General features: G+C 39.3%; 1 protein-coding gene across 1 annotated transcript; it reads left to right on the top strand.

Annotated features, from left to right (window-relative positions):
* The first annotated feature begins 5,493 nt into the window (after window positions 1–5,493).
* LOC306862112 (sterile alpha motif domain-containing protein 3-like) lies at window positions 5,494–9,919 on the top strand. The gene is made up of 8 exons (XM_079404749.1): window positions 5,494–5,727; window positions 6,069–6,227; window positions 6,629–6,716; window positions 7,053–7,208; window positions 7,460–7,667; window positions 8,385–8,556; window positions 8,851–8,930; window positions 9,702–9,919. Exons 4-6 carry the CDS (start codon window positions 7,065–7,067, stop codon window positions 8,390–8,392), a joined length of 360 nt encoding a protein of 119 aa, XP_079260875.1. The 5' UTR covers window positions 5,494–5,727; window positions 6,069–6,227; window positions 6,629–6,716; window positions 7,053–7,064; the 3' UTR covers window positions 8,393–8,556; window positions 8,851–8,930; window positions 9,702–9,919.
* Window positions 9,920–12,930: the final 3,011 nt, after the last annotated feature.

Here is a 12,930-nt window from a genome sequence, read left to right on the forward strand (position 1 = left end):
GTGGAATGTTACCGAATTTTTCCTTGGCTGGTCAGGCCATGTTTTTTAATATTAATATTATAAATTATTAGGATTGCAGAGGACTTTTCAGAACTTTAAACTATGACTGGGCCTTGTGCATAAGCTTGACAGTTGGTGGCGTCATAGGCCAGTCCCGCCACTCGACATCCATCTTGGCCGCTGCATGTGCGCTGTGAAATGCGGCCGCCATCTTAAACAGTTCTTAGTTACGTTGCGTGGCAGCAGTTTAGATGCTGAGCGCTATACAGCATTTTCCTGTACAAATCCGCGGACAATCGCAAATAGGGCTCGGGGTATTACTTTTCACAAGTAAGATTTAACATTACCGTACTATTGGTTGTATTTTGTGAATAAAATATTACAAGAGAGTTGAGAAGGAGCAAGGATCTTTGATATTACTGTACTGAAATCGTAGCCAGCTAATGTTAGCTAGGCTATGTTTACTGCACCGGCTGGTGTTCACCCGGCTATGAACTTAGAGTTGATAAGTCAACAGTGTGTGTGTGATTTTGGTTGGGAGACTGTTGTAGGTTACAGTTTGACAAAAAGCACAATGTTGTGTTTTATTGCGAGTGTAAGTTACACAAATGAGTAAACACTTTGCAGTTTGAATGATGTCCTGTATGAACAAATTGTATGTTTTTGTTTCCACTGTTCGACCGCGCCCGCGCCTCTCTCACACACACGTACACTATATTCCAGCCTGTTTACAGTCACAGAGCTTCAGAGCTAAGGCAACAGATTAGGTGTCCCTAAATAACCCGCATATCTAATGCCTGGTTCAGGTTACAAGATTTGTTTGTCTGTTACAATAGTCACGGTGTCAGATTACACGATTTTGACTCCTAAAATCTAGTGTCCTGGACAAGAAACATGTCAGACTAACGTTACACGTTGCTTTCATGACAAGTCATCGGTGCCGTCACACGCACACATACATATGGAAGGCCGTTGGGGCCAAAAACACGTGAATTTTAACGCGTCAACAACACGTTAAATACGCGCATTTCACGCGTAAACAACACGTATTTAACACGTGAAATACGTGTTGTTTACGTATGGACAAATCAACGTGTGAAATACGCGTGAAATACGTGTTGTTTACGCGTGAAATACGCGTATTTAACGCGTTGTTGACGCGTGAAAAATCAGTTTGAACGCGTCGGTGTCATTGGCTGCTGAAGACTTGGGTCAGTCTATTCATGTGATCTTAAGGGGGTGTACCATTCATAAACTAGGCTACCACCATTTAACGTGTCATATGTCTTTTTTTTTCTTTTCTTTTTTTTATAGCCTATAGAAGTAATATTTAAATCGCAGTTTCATGAAAAATTAGATAAAAGATCAAATTGCTTCATTTTTCTTCACTCATGCCTTTTTGTAAATAAACACATTAGTGGACATTCTAGCTTTAACCGTGATCAAACTTAAGTTAGCATCAAATCATTAACATTTGTGTGAGGAAATCAGTTACAGTGGAGGTAAGCAATCAATGCACATTTAAGAAACAGACCATTGCAATCAATATCCGTCTTCGGAAGACAATATCTTTTGTAATCGACAGCTTTTACTGTGCTTACATTTACAGCTATCGCCAGCAGGTGGCGCTTATTGAAACCTCTTTTTTGTTAAGAGATTATGCACTCGTCAGACAAACAGTAATTAGGTATGCAGGTCATTGGCGTTTCTCAATTCCAAGAACCCAGAGAAGAGACTTGTGTGGAGACCAGTCTTGCAAGGCTTTCTTGGAAGAGCGAACTCGGAAGGATGCAAGAACACAGAGCAGCATCCTTGTGAGAACTGAGATGTACTGAGTTCATGCTTAACTGACTGCATAATCTCAGCATAAGAAGTGGCCAATGAACAATGAACATAAAAGACATAACTTAAAATATTTCATACTATTATAGATTATTTTCGTATAATTGTATATCGTTTTATTTTACAGCGTTATATATTTAACTATGACTGTTAAGATTCATTTTAATATGCCAAAAAAAAAATTACTGCAGACTTTCTCCGGGTCTTACCACTTTATTAAAATCAAGCATAAATGTGACCCTGGACCACAAAACCAATTTTAATTAGCTGGGGTATATTTGTAACAATAGTCAAAAATATTATACTCTTGGGTTACTTGTAACAACAGACATCAAAGAAAATAAGAAAAACATACAACAGGTTCTATTTTGTTTTGTAAGGCCATTCAAGCATCCATTATGGATTAAACAGTAACTTTAAGCCAGTCCAAAAGTGGGAGCTTGAATGATGCCCTCACACATGTACTTGGTGAACATCTCATACGTGTTATGTATGGGAAGTTTAAGTTTGACGAAGACTGTGCGTATCACAAATGTTATTGATTTTATGTTGTTACTATTTTATAGATGGTGTGTTTGAGATCACACTAGATCAACTGCTGGTGTTCTGCTCTGGAGCTGATAGAATTCCAGCGCTGGGTTTTTCTCCGCAGCCAACTCTGAATTTTACTCACGAGATGGGACGGAAGTACCCTGAGGCCAATACTTGTGTTGTCAAACTAAAACTTCCCATCCATGACACGTACGAGATGTTCTGCAAGTACATGTGTGAGGGTATCATTCAAGCTCCCACTTTTGGACTGGCTTAGATACTGTTTAATCCATAATCGCAAATACTTCACTGCTCTTGAAAGTAAACATTTATCATTTTGCTTGATTTTAATAAAGTGGTAAGTCTGAAGTAATTTTTTTTTGGCATATTAAAATGAATCTTAACAGTCATAGTTAACCCTCTACTGCATAGTGTTGCCCTCAGGCAACGGAAAGTTTTTCTTATTCCATGTTAAGTGTCTTTTTCCATGTTAAGTGCATGTTTTTTTTTTTTTAAATGATTGCAACCAATTAAAATGTTTGAAAAGTATCAAAGTGAAAGTGACGTGACATACAGCCAAGTATGGTGACCCATACTCGGAATTCGTGCTCTGCATTTATCCCATCCAACGTGCACACACACAGCAGTGAACACACACACACTGTGAACACACACACACACACACCGTGAACACACACCCAGAGCAGTGGGCAGCCATTTATGCTGTGGCGCCCGGGGAGCAGTTGGGGGTTCGGTGCCCTGCTCAAGGGCACCTCTGTTGTGGTATTGAGGGTAGAGAGAGCGCTGGACATTCACTCCCCCCACCTACAATCGCTGCCGACCCGAGTCTCGAACCCACAACCTTTGGATTACAAGTCCGACTCTCTAACCATTAGGCCACGACTTCCCCTAGGAACAGTCCAATAACGTGTGGAGTCACTATCAAGCACCATTTGAAGGTGGGACATCCTGTTCTGACACGGTCACAGGAGCACATGGTATGAGAAGGCAAGATTATTTGCTTTTGTAATCTTATTTAAAATGACGAACTATACATAAATATGTATGAAGGTGTAGAGAAGACTTTTGTCAGGTTTTATTTTTTTTATTTATTTATTTTGCATGTTCAGAAATTCAGGTGTCCACAGCTCCCATCCATAAGCAGGATTTCCCATTATGTGTGACAAAAAGGGAAGATGCAAGGTTCCTGGATGCAAAGGAACACTCAAAGTGATGTGCAAAATGTGTAATGTGCAACTCTTTCACAGCAGAGAAGTGCTTCTTGAAGTTTAACACGGAGTAAAATCTCATTCGAGGAAGTACATGATATGACACGACACACTACATCAGGGCTGGGAAATTTCAGTCCTGGAGGGCCACAGTCCTGCAGATTTAGCTCCAACCCTAATCAAACACATCAGAACAAGCTAATGAATGTATTTTAAGATCACTAGAAAAAAAAAATCAACAATAAAAAAAATTATCAATAAAATGTTCCCAAATAAACCAAAAAATGATGTGGAATAATTTATCATGTGCCATCAAAATGCATGCAGTAAAGGATTAAATATATAACGCTGTAAAATAAAACGATATACAATTATACGAAAATAATCTATAATAGTATGAAATATTTTAAGTTATGTCTTTTATGTTCATTGTTCATTGGCCGCTTCTTATGCTGAGATTATGCAGTCAGTTAAGCATGAACTCAGTACATCTCAGTTCTCACAAGGATGCTGCTCTGTGTTCTTGCATCCTTCCGAGTTCGCTCTTCCAAGAAAGCCTTGCAAGACTGGTCTCCACACAAGTCTCTTCTCTGGGTTCTTGGAATTGAGAAACGCCAATGACCTGCATACCTAATTACTGTTTGTCTTACGAGTGCATAATCTCTTAACAAAAAAGAGGTTTCAATAAGCGCCACCTGCTGGCGATAGCTGTAAATGTAAGCACAGTAAAAGCTGTCGATTACAAAAGATATTGTCTTCCGAAGACGGATATTGATTGCAATGGTCTGTTTCTTAAATGTGCATTGATTGCTTACCTCCACTGTAACTGATTTCCTCACACAAATGTTAATGATTTGATGCTAACTTAAGTTTGATCACGGTTAAAGCTAGAATGTCCACTAATGTGTTTATTTACAAAAAGGCATGAGTGAAGAAAAATGAAGCAATTTGATCTTTTATCTAATTTTTCATGAAACTGCGATTTAAATATTACTTCTATAGGCTATACAAAAAAGAAAAGAAAAAAAAGACATATGACACATGTTAAATGGTGGTAGCCTAGTTTATGAATGGTACACCCCCTTAAGATCACATGAATAGCCTGACCCAAGTCTTCAGCAGCCAATGACACCGACGCGTTCAAACTGATTTTTCACGCGTCAACAACACGTTAAATACGCGTATTTCACGCGTAAACAATACGTATTTCACACGTTGATTTGTCCATACGTAAACAACACGTATTTCACGTGTTAAATACGTGTTGTTTACGCGTGAAATACGCGTATTTAACGTGTTGTTGACGCGTTAAAATCCACGTGTTTTTGGCCCCAACGGCTTTCCATACATACACACACACACACACACTGTAACGTTAGCTCGCTCGCTCACTCACTCGCGCACACACAATCGCTCGCGCATGCACACACACGCACTGTCGCTCGCACACATGGCGCACACACACTCACTGTTGCTCTCACTCTCGCTCACATACTCACTCTTGACGGAACCGTCGTGGAGGACCGTTAAAAAATTAAACATGCTAGTCTTTCTGTCGTGAAGCATCGCAGACGCGACGTAGGTTGTCGCCCACTATGACACTATACGAGATGAAACGATCGAATCTTGCGTCCCAACGCCCGTTGTCTTTTACGAATCCCCACGACACCCTACGTCAAACGGATCAGGCTAAAATCGTGTAATCTGAACCAGGCATAACAGTAGTTCCGCATTACATTAACGTTAATTAATTTGCACGCGAGTTTTATTTATTTTTATACGTGTATATTCATGCACCGAACCTAACATGGGCATTGGCCACAAAGCTAATGTTGTTGCTATTATGTGCTCGTCAAATTATTTCATTTTGTTTGGATTACTTTTTAGTCAAGTGCACAGCTGTTTCATATCCCTATGTTTACTTTCTTTCAGATAATGATGTGGATGGTGAAACAGTTGACTGTGGCCTCACAGAGACTATGGTATCGTACCTGTTTCAAGGATCTTTTAAGAAGCAGGTCAAATTCAACCAGTTTGTATGCAAGCTGAAAGAGCCAGTAGTAACGCTGACATTAGAGCCTGTGCCTCCAGAGGAATGCCAGCAATCTAGTTCAGCTATACCAAGGTTAGTGAATGTATGATGTTTTCAAAGCATCTTCCAAGTTTCATCTTAGCTTTAGTGACCAACTTGAAGCTTAAGAACACTAGTACCATAACTTTTGTTCTAGCAATTATTGTCCTCATAGCAGTTAATATTTGGGGCAGACATTGCATTTTTTAATTCAGGCTACCTGAATTTTCATACCTGACCTGTTGCAAGGATTTAAGATATATTATCAAAGACTGCAGGCCTGCACTTTACATATTGTTTGGTAACCTATTAATTGGAAGGGTCTTAGCAGTGTAAACTGTTTGTTAATTTGATTTACACCTAAAATTAAAAGTAAAAAAAAATCTATATTACAGGAATGGAGCTAATGTGAGACTGCCTGGTAGTTTTGACATTCCAGCATTCCCCAGCTACCTACAAACAAAACTAGACAACAAGGAACCATGCCAGAAAAATCCAAAGGATAGACACATAATGATCCGGGTTCTCTATGAGGCTGTGGCACAATACACAATGTACGTAAGTGTGTTGAAGGCAATGTTAGACATGGGAAAGCGATACAATGATTTGCAAGACTTGAATGTCAGTGATGTATCAACCTAAGCTAGTTAAAACAAGTTAACTTAACCTGCATGTAAAAGGAAATGTCACCTAGACTTAAAGCAGTTGAGCTAAGGCTAATCTATACTTCCATTAAAATTTCATCTGATTCTAGGAAACTACCAGAAATGGTTAAATTGCCTAAGGGGAAATATTTTTATAGGTGTAACTGGAATATTTTAACTGAAGTCTTTGTAGAGCATATTTGCCCCATGAAACAATTCATGCTGAAAAAAAAAATGGATTGTATTTGTCCTGGTGCATGATTATTTCAAGGCAGATGGCCTTCAATTGAGTTACATTTCTTCTCTTGTAGGTATCCCACAACTTCAGAATATGTGCAAGTTGTAAAGATGCTGATTGGGAAATAGCCTTTCCTGAAGGATCTCGAGGGAAATGGTTATGTAAGTGCATTAGCAAATAACTATACACAGTATTTTTAACATGAGGTATTACATCTTCTCAATGTTATGTGCAGGTCTGTCATAAAAGAAAAGTGGGGTGGGGTTTGGGATGTTACCTTAACTTAGGTAATGTTACCTAGGTTAATTGTTCATTTATGGAGACGAGTAGCAGCAACCTGGATGTAATGTAGGCTAACGTCAACAACAGGATAAAACGTGTCGGTATCTTTTTCTTGTTACATTTTTTGCTGCCGTATCCATCTCACCTTTTTTTTACCCCTGACCAGTTTTCATGCCTGAGCAGTCTTTGGTAATTAATATTTCTGTTTCAATTAGCACACATGGCACATGTCTCTGAGGCGTAAATTCAAATGGGAGCGTGCACCTCTGGTTGACAACAGTGAAGTGAGAGGTAGTAAGGAGAAGTTTGGCCACACAAAATCAAAGCAACTTGTTGAAACAGCGAGGACCAGTCAGAGAAAGGTGTCCAAGGTCAGTGATGCCCAGCTTGGTGCATTGGTAATAAATGAGGCTTAGTTAAGTTGTAGTTAGTTGGCTAATGTATCTGTCGTATTTTCTTTTTCACAGTTTTGTAGTTATCATTTATGAGGTTGGTCAAGTAAATTCAATCAGATTGATAGAAGATTGGTTCACTCAATGGAACTACACAAGACAATTTATTGTTTAGTTTTATGTCAGATGTGTTTGTAAGTGTATCTCTCTCCATCTCAATTCCCATAAAGGCACCAAGTGTTCTGGGTGAGGATCCATCCTCCATTGAGGCTCATGTGAATGTCTTAAATAGCCAGTACCAGAAGATGCAACCTGACTTCAGGATTGTACGAGACCGAATGCAGCAGACGTTTGCATGGCGGCAAAAGGAGATTGCTAATGGCATGACTGTAGAGGACACAGTTAAGAAGTACCCTTTTTTTAAGGACACCCACCGGGGTAAGTAAAAATGTATCCTAAGGTCATAGTTAGAATTATTTGCTAGTCCGTGTGAGTGTAATGCATGCACCAAGTTTGATTCCCTGTCATGAAAATGAGAACTTCACCAGGAGTGTACTGCTCCAAAATGGCGTACACACAGATACAGGGCTCTACAGTGCGACCATTTTGCTCGCATATGTCCCTAAAAATCGATACGTGCGAACCGGAAAAATTATTTACGAGCACAATGTGCGAGTAACTTCAACCTACCATAATCCCCCCACCCCGCCAGCTGCGGTGCACCTTCACTAATCGTTCAAAACACCATGTCCTGAGTAGCGGGTAGGACGCGACACAAAGCTGGTGTCAATCATATGAAAGTTGTTGAAAGTCTGGCAGGAAAAAAGCCAGCTAGTCACCGGAGCACCGGGAGAGATTCCTTGTGAAGTTTCAATGACAGGGAAGGAGTTATTGGGTCAAACTTGGTGAATGTATTGTACTCTAATAAACAAGCAAAAACCACTATGTAACTGAAATGTTATTAATCATCATTAAAAATGTGACCGTGGAAATAAATGATGTGAATTTTAATGGTTTAGTATGAAAACTAACATGTAGTCTACACACAAATGTCACATATCTTCCATATGCCATTAAGTACTGCTTCTTAGATTAGTATCAAGCTGCATGATGATTTCTGGTATGGAATAAAGCTTAATGTTTTTTCTTCTGTAGTTGTGTGATGAGTTGGAACGTATCCATCCAGCAACAGGGAACTTGTGTCAGCGATTCAATGAAGGCTTCAAATGTATTGTACCGAAGGTGCTTCAACTAGCTCAAAGGAAATGCCCACTATTCCAGTTTTACCTGGAGACAAAAGAAGAAGCTCTTACTGAGGATCTTCCAGGTACTGATTAAATGTTAATGCCTATACCACAGTGTTTCCAAGTCGTGGGCCTTAATATGTCTTTAATTCTATTTTAGATTTGTTGTTATTCTTATGTCATAAAACTGTGTACTTTAATTGAGGTGTTAATTAACACCGGTTTTGTGGGAAAATCATCTTTATATTCAAATTGCCTACCTGAAATTGACATCTACACTGGACCAAATGTCTAGTGATGACCTTTTATATTTACCTGCACTGCTTCTGAATTAGAAAAATGTTGTTTAAATATCAAGTATATCTCATGTCTTGCAGATATTGACTTTAGGGCAGCCCTCATCTTTCTGCCTTACATCTTCAAGGAGAACATTGATCGCTTTATTACACTTGGAGAGGTATGTCTTGCTTGCTAAAATCTCTTTTGTTCACCTCCATAACACCAAATACACTTGACAAATGTACTGATAGAAAGAAAATCATATTAACACCACACGTCTCCACTTAAAGGAATACTTTATCCACTTTTAAATATTTCATTACTTTTAAGTGGTATGTAAAGTGGTAATGAGGCTGATCACCTCATCATTGTTGCTACGCTGAAGACTTGCTTGGATGGTCATATTGCTTTTTGTCTTCCACCATTGTTAAATTACTTTAGATTCATCAGTTCTTGCTTAAATCCAGTCAAACAAGTTTTAACAGCAATTCATATGTTCTTGTGTGAAAGGAAAAGGCGGAAGTTTGAGTACATAAGCACAATATGTGTGCACAATGACTACAAAATAAAATTTTACTCTAATTGTGTAGCATGAACACCCAAAACAAAATCTAATTTACTAGCTACCGAATCTGCACACCACATCAGAATATAGTCACATTCTAATTATAAACCACTATTTGAGCATATAATGTGTATGCAAAGAATGTAGATGATGCATGTTCTTAGTAATCTAGTGTATCTACCCAATAACACAATGCTAATCATTGCTATTTTAACAACCCTATCAATGAACAACAGCCTCACATTCCTCCTTAAAGAGCAAGTGCAATATGTCAGAATGGATTAAGTTTTCGTTCGTTACCAGAATTTGTGAGGTATTAATATTTTACACCAAATGGGAAGAATGTCAGGTTAATTTTGCTTTTTTCCTTTTGGCTTTGAATAGACTGATCTTGACAGCCCGTACCCAACTATTCAGTTCACCGACCGAGACTGGAAAATGGCCTTTGCCAGGAGAGCTCCAAACATTCTGAAAGTGGACCACATCGAGGTGTTTCGCAACTCAGGAATCGACGAAGGAATCATCTCAGCCTTCTGCACATACTTTGTGTTCAATCTTGCATATCCAAGACATCTGAAGAACACTCTGATGTTTCTCCAAAGGTACATTGCCAAAATAGTTGTGGATGGTGACCAGCCTCTGCCAATAACTGTCACTAGGCAAATAAATCTCCTATACTGACTCCACCATGCCTCGTCCATACCAGTGCCCCTAATGCTCCAGGAAGACATTCACCTTGATGAAACTAATTCAGCACATAGGACTCATTCATGCCCATGAAGCCAATTTCACAATTACATGTGGACTTAATGACTGCCAGTCAACATTTACAAAATATGAGTCTTTTAGGCGGCATGTATATCGAAAACACACAGACCGTGTTTTACGTCATGATGATGATGATGATGATGGAACTACTGAGGTAGTCGAAGAAGATTTTGATCAACCTAGGACACACACTGTCACTGAAAATCCTCCATGTATGGATGAGCTGTTAAAAGGTTTTAAAGAAAATCTTTTTAGGTTCATTCTGAAATGTAGAGAGAAAAATCACCTACCATTGTCAGTTCAAGAAGAAATTGCTGATGATGTTAATTTCTTACTGTGTTTTTTTTAAGGAGAACTATGATGCTTTTATAGTTTACCACCTGCAGAAAAGTGGTTTTGACATGTCACAAAGTCCAGAACTGAAAAGGGTCATACAGTCTAATGATTTTTTTGATGAGGCCTCAAAAGCTATTCGCTCTCCGTACATGATAAAAGATCATTGTAATTCCAAGCTTAACATGACAGAACCTGTCCATTTTAAGTTAAGGGACTCTGTAGGACACTCAGTGGGCTCCTATTCATATGTACCCATTGGTAAAGTGCTGAAAAATTACTGTTCTCATGAGGACATTTGGGATCAAATTCTGAATGAGAATAATCCAGAGACAGACAGCAAATTTTTAACAGACTACTGTGATGGAGAAATTTTCAAACAACACATGTTTTTTAAAGATAACCCAACTGCACTGCGGCTGCATTTCTATGAAGATGAATTCGAAGTAGTTAACCCATTGGGGTCAAAAAGAACCAAGCACAAGCTGTGTGCATTCTATTATTGTCACGGTTCGCGCATCCATTGTGTCCTCTTTGTCCCGTGTACTGTCATGTGTGTGCGTGCCGTACGTGTGTGGGCGTGGCCGAGCATTCACCACTCACTCCTCTCAGCTGTGCCTCATCAGCAGCGGCAGCTGCAGCCCATTTCCCGCACACATAAATAATCACCAGATTCTCTTCTCATTGTCAGATCGTTTTGGATGTCTTCCCGTGCTGTTCTGTCTCCAGTTCCCGTGTGTTCTCGTCAGTTCTGGTTCCCGGTGTCAAGGTCTGTCCGTGTAGTCGTGTGTTTGTCGTTCCTGTACTGGATTCCCACACCACCTTGGACACTCTTCACCTCACCGGCCGTGCAGCCCATCCATTCCTGCGTCACCGATCATCATTCCATCCTGTGTCTGTATATTCAGTTTCTGGACAATAAATCATTTCTTTACCTGCAACTTGCTTCCTCATCTGTACAGTATCATGACAATTATACTGTAGGCAATTTGGACAAGAAGTATAGATCGCAGCAGAGACATATTCATTTAGCGTTGTTGGTGCGTTATTCATATGTTAAACAGTGTGGTTTGGATGTCATCTTAAAACCTTTGCTAAATGATCTTAAAAAACTGTCAACTGATGGTTTTACAGTAACTGTTGATGAAACTGAACACACATTTCGTGCTGCTCTTGCAACTCTATCTGGTGATAAGTTGTCAGCTCACATGATCGGTGGATTTACCATGTCATTTAACTCAGGAAGAATTTGTCGTTATTGCATGGCATCTTATGGAGATATAAAACACATGTTTGAGGAAGACGGCTTTGTTTTAAGAACATCTGAGGTTCATCAGTGTCATCTTGCCCGCATTCAACAAAATCCTGACGACAAAGTGACTTATGGTGTGAATGGTCCTTCACCTTTTGAAGAGTTGCAATATTTTGATGTGACAAAAGCTTTACCACCGGACATAATGCACGATTTGTTAGAGGGTGTAATTCCACTTGTTATGAAGCTAGTTATTGGCAAAGCTCATACAGAGAAACATATAACTATAAGAGAAATAAATGAAGAACTACAAAAACTGTGCATTGGGCAAAATGACAAGGTAAACAAACCAGTACAGTTATCAGAAAGACTGCAGCATGTTGGTATTACTGGATCTGCTTCTCAAAAGTGGTGCCTTTTCAGGCTTTTGCCTTTTGTAATGGCCCACCGTGTGCCACCTGATTGTAAATATTGGCATGTTTTTCTGTTGTGTCGAGAGATTACTGAGATCGTTATGGCTCCAAAGGTGAGGAGAGAGAACCTTTTTTTGTTAAATGTACTTGTTCAAGAGTTCCTGACAGAAATGAAAGATGTGTTTGGGGGTGTTATTACTCCAAAGTGTCATTACTTAGTTCATTATTCAAGACTGATACAAATGTATGGGCCCCTGCGTTTGCTATGGTGCATGAGATTTGAGGCCAAGCACCAATATTTTAAAATGGTTGCCCATAACTGCAGAAATTTTATAAACATAGCTACAACACTGAGCAACAGACACCAGTTCAGATAGTGCTGGGAGTTGTGTGGGAGTATGTTGGGTGAATTTGAGAAAGTCCTGGTAAAAAGTGTGACCACTCCATTTTTATCTTTACCTGTGGAGCTGCAGAGAGCCCTGATGGACAATCACAACCTCTGTGATGTAGATTTAACAGAGAAAGCTATCCAACGTGTGTCTGAAGTAACAGTCAACAATGTGAAGTATGCGGTCAGAGATGTATTTGTCATAGATGTACTGCATTCTGAGCGTATTCCATTATTTTGGCAAATCAAGTACATCTTTAACATAGACACTATGTGGATCCTTTGTGGAAAAATGTTGATTCCTCTGTTCTATGACCATCACTTTCATGCATGCAGTGTCAAGGTTGATAAAGAATGGACTTTACTGAAACCAGGAGATGAAATGGACTTTCAGGCATATGACACTTACTCAGTTGACGACAAGTTATATGTCACAGTTAGACATTGTGTTTAAAATGA

The sequence above is a fragment of the Barbus barbus genome (genome assembly GCF_936440315.1).
Source record: "Barbus barbus genome assembly, chromosome: 43".
Taxonomy (NCBI): domain Eukaryota; kingdom Metazoa; phylum Chordata; class Actinopteri; order Cypriniformes; family Cyprinidae; genus Barbus; species Barbus barbus.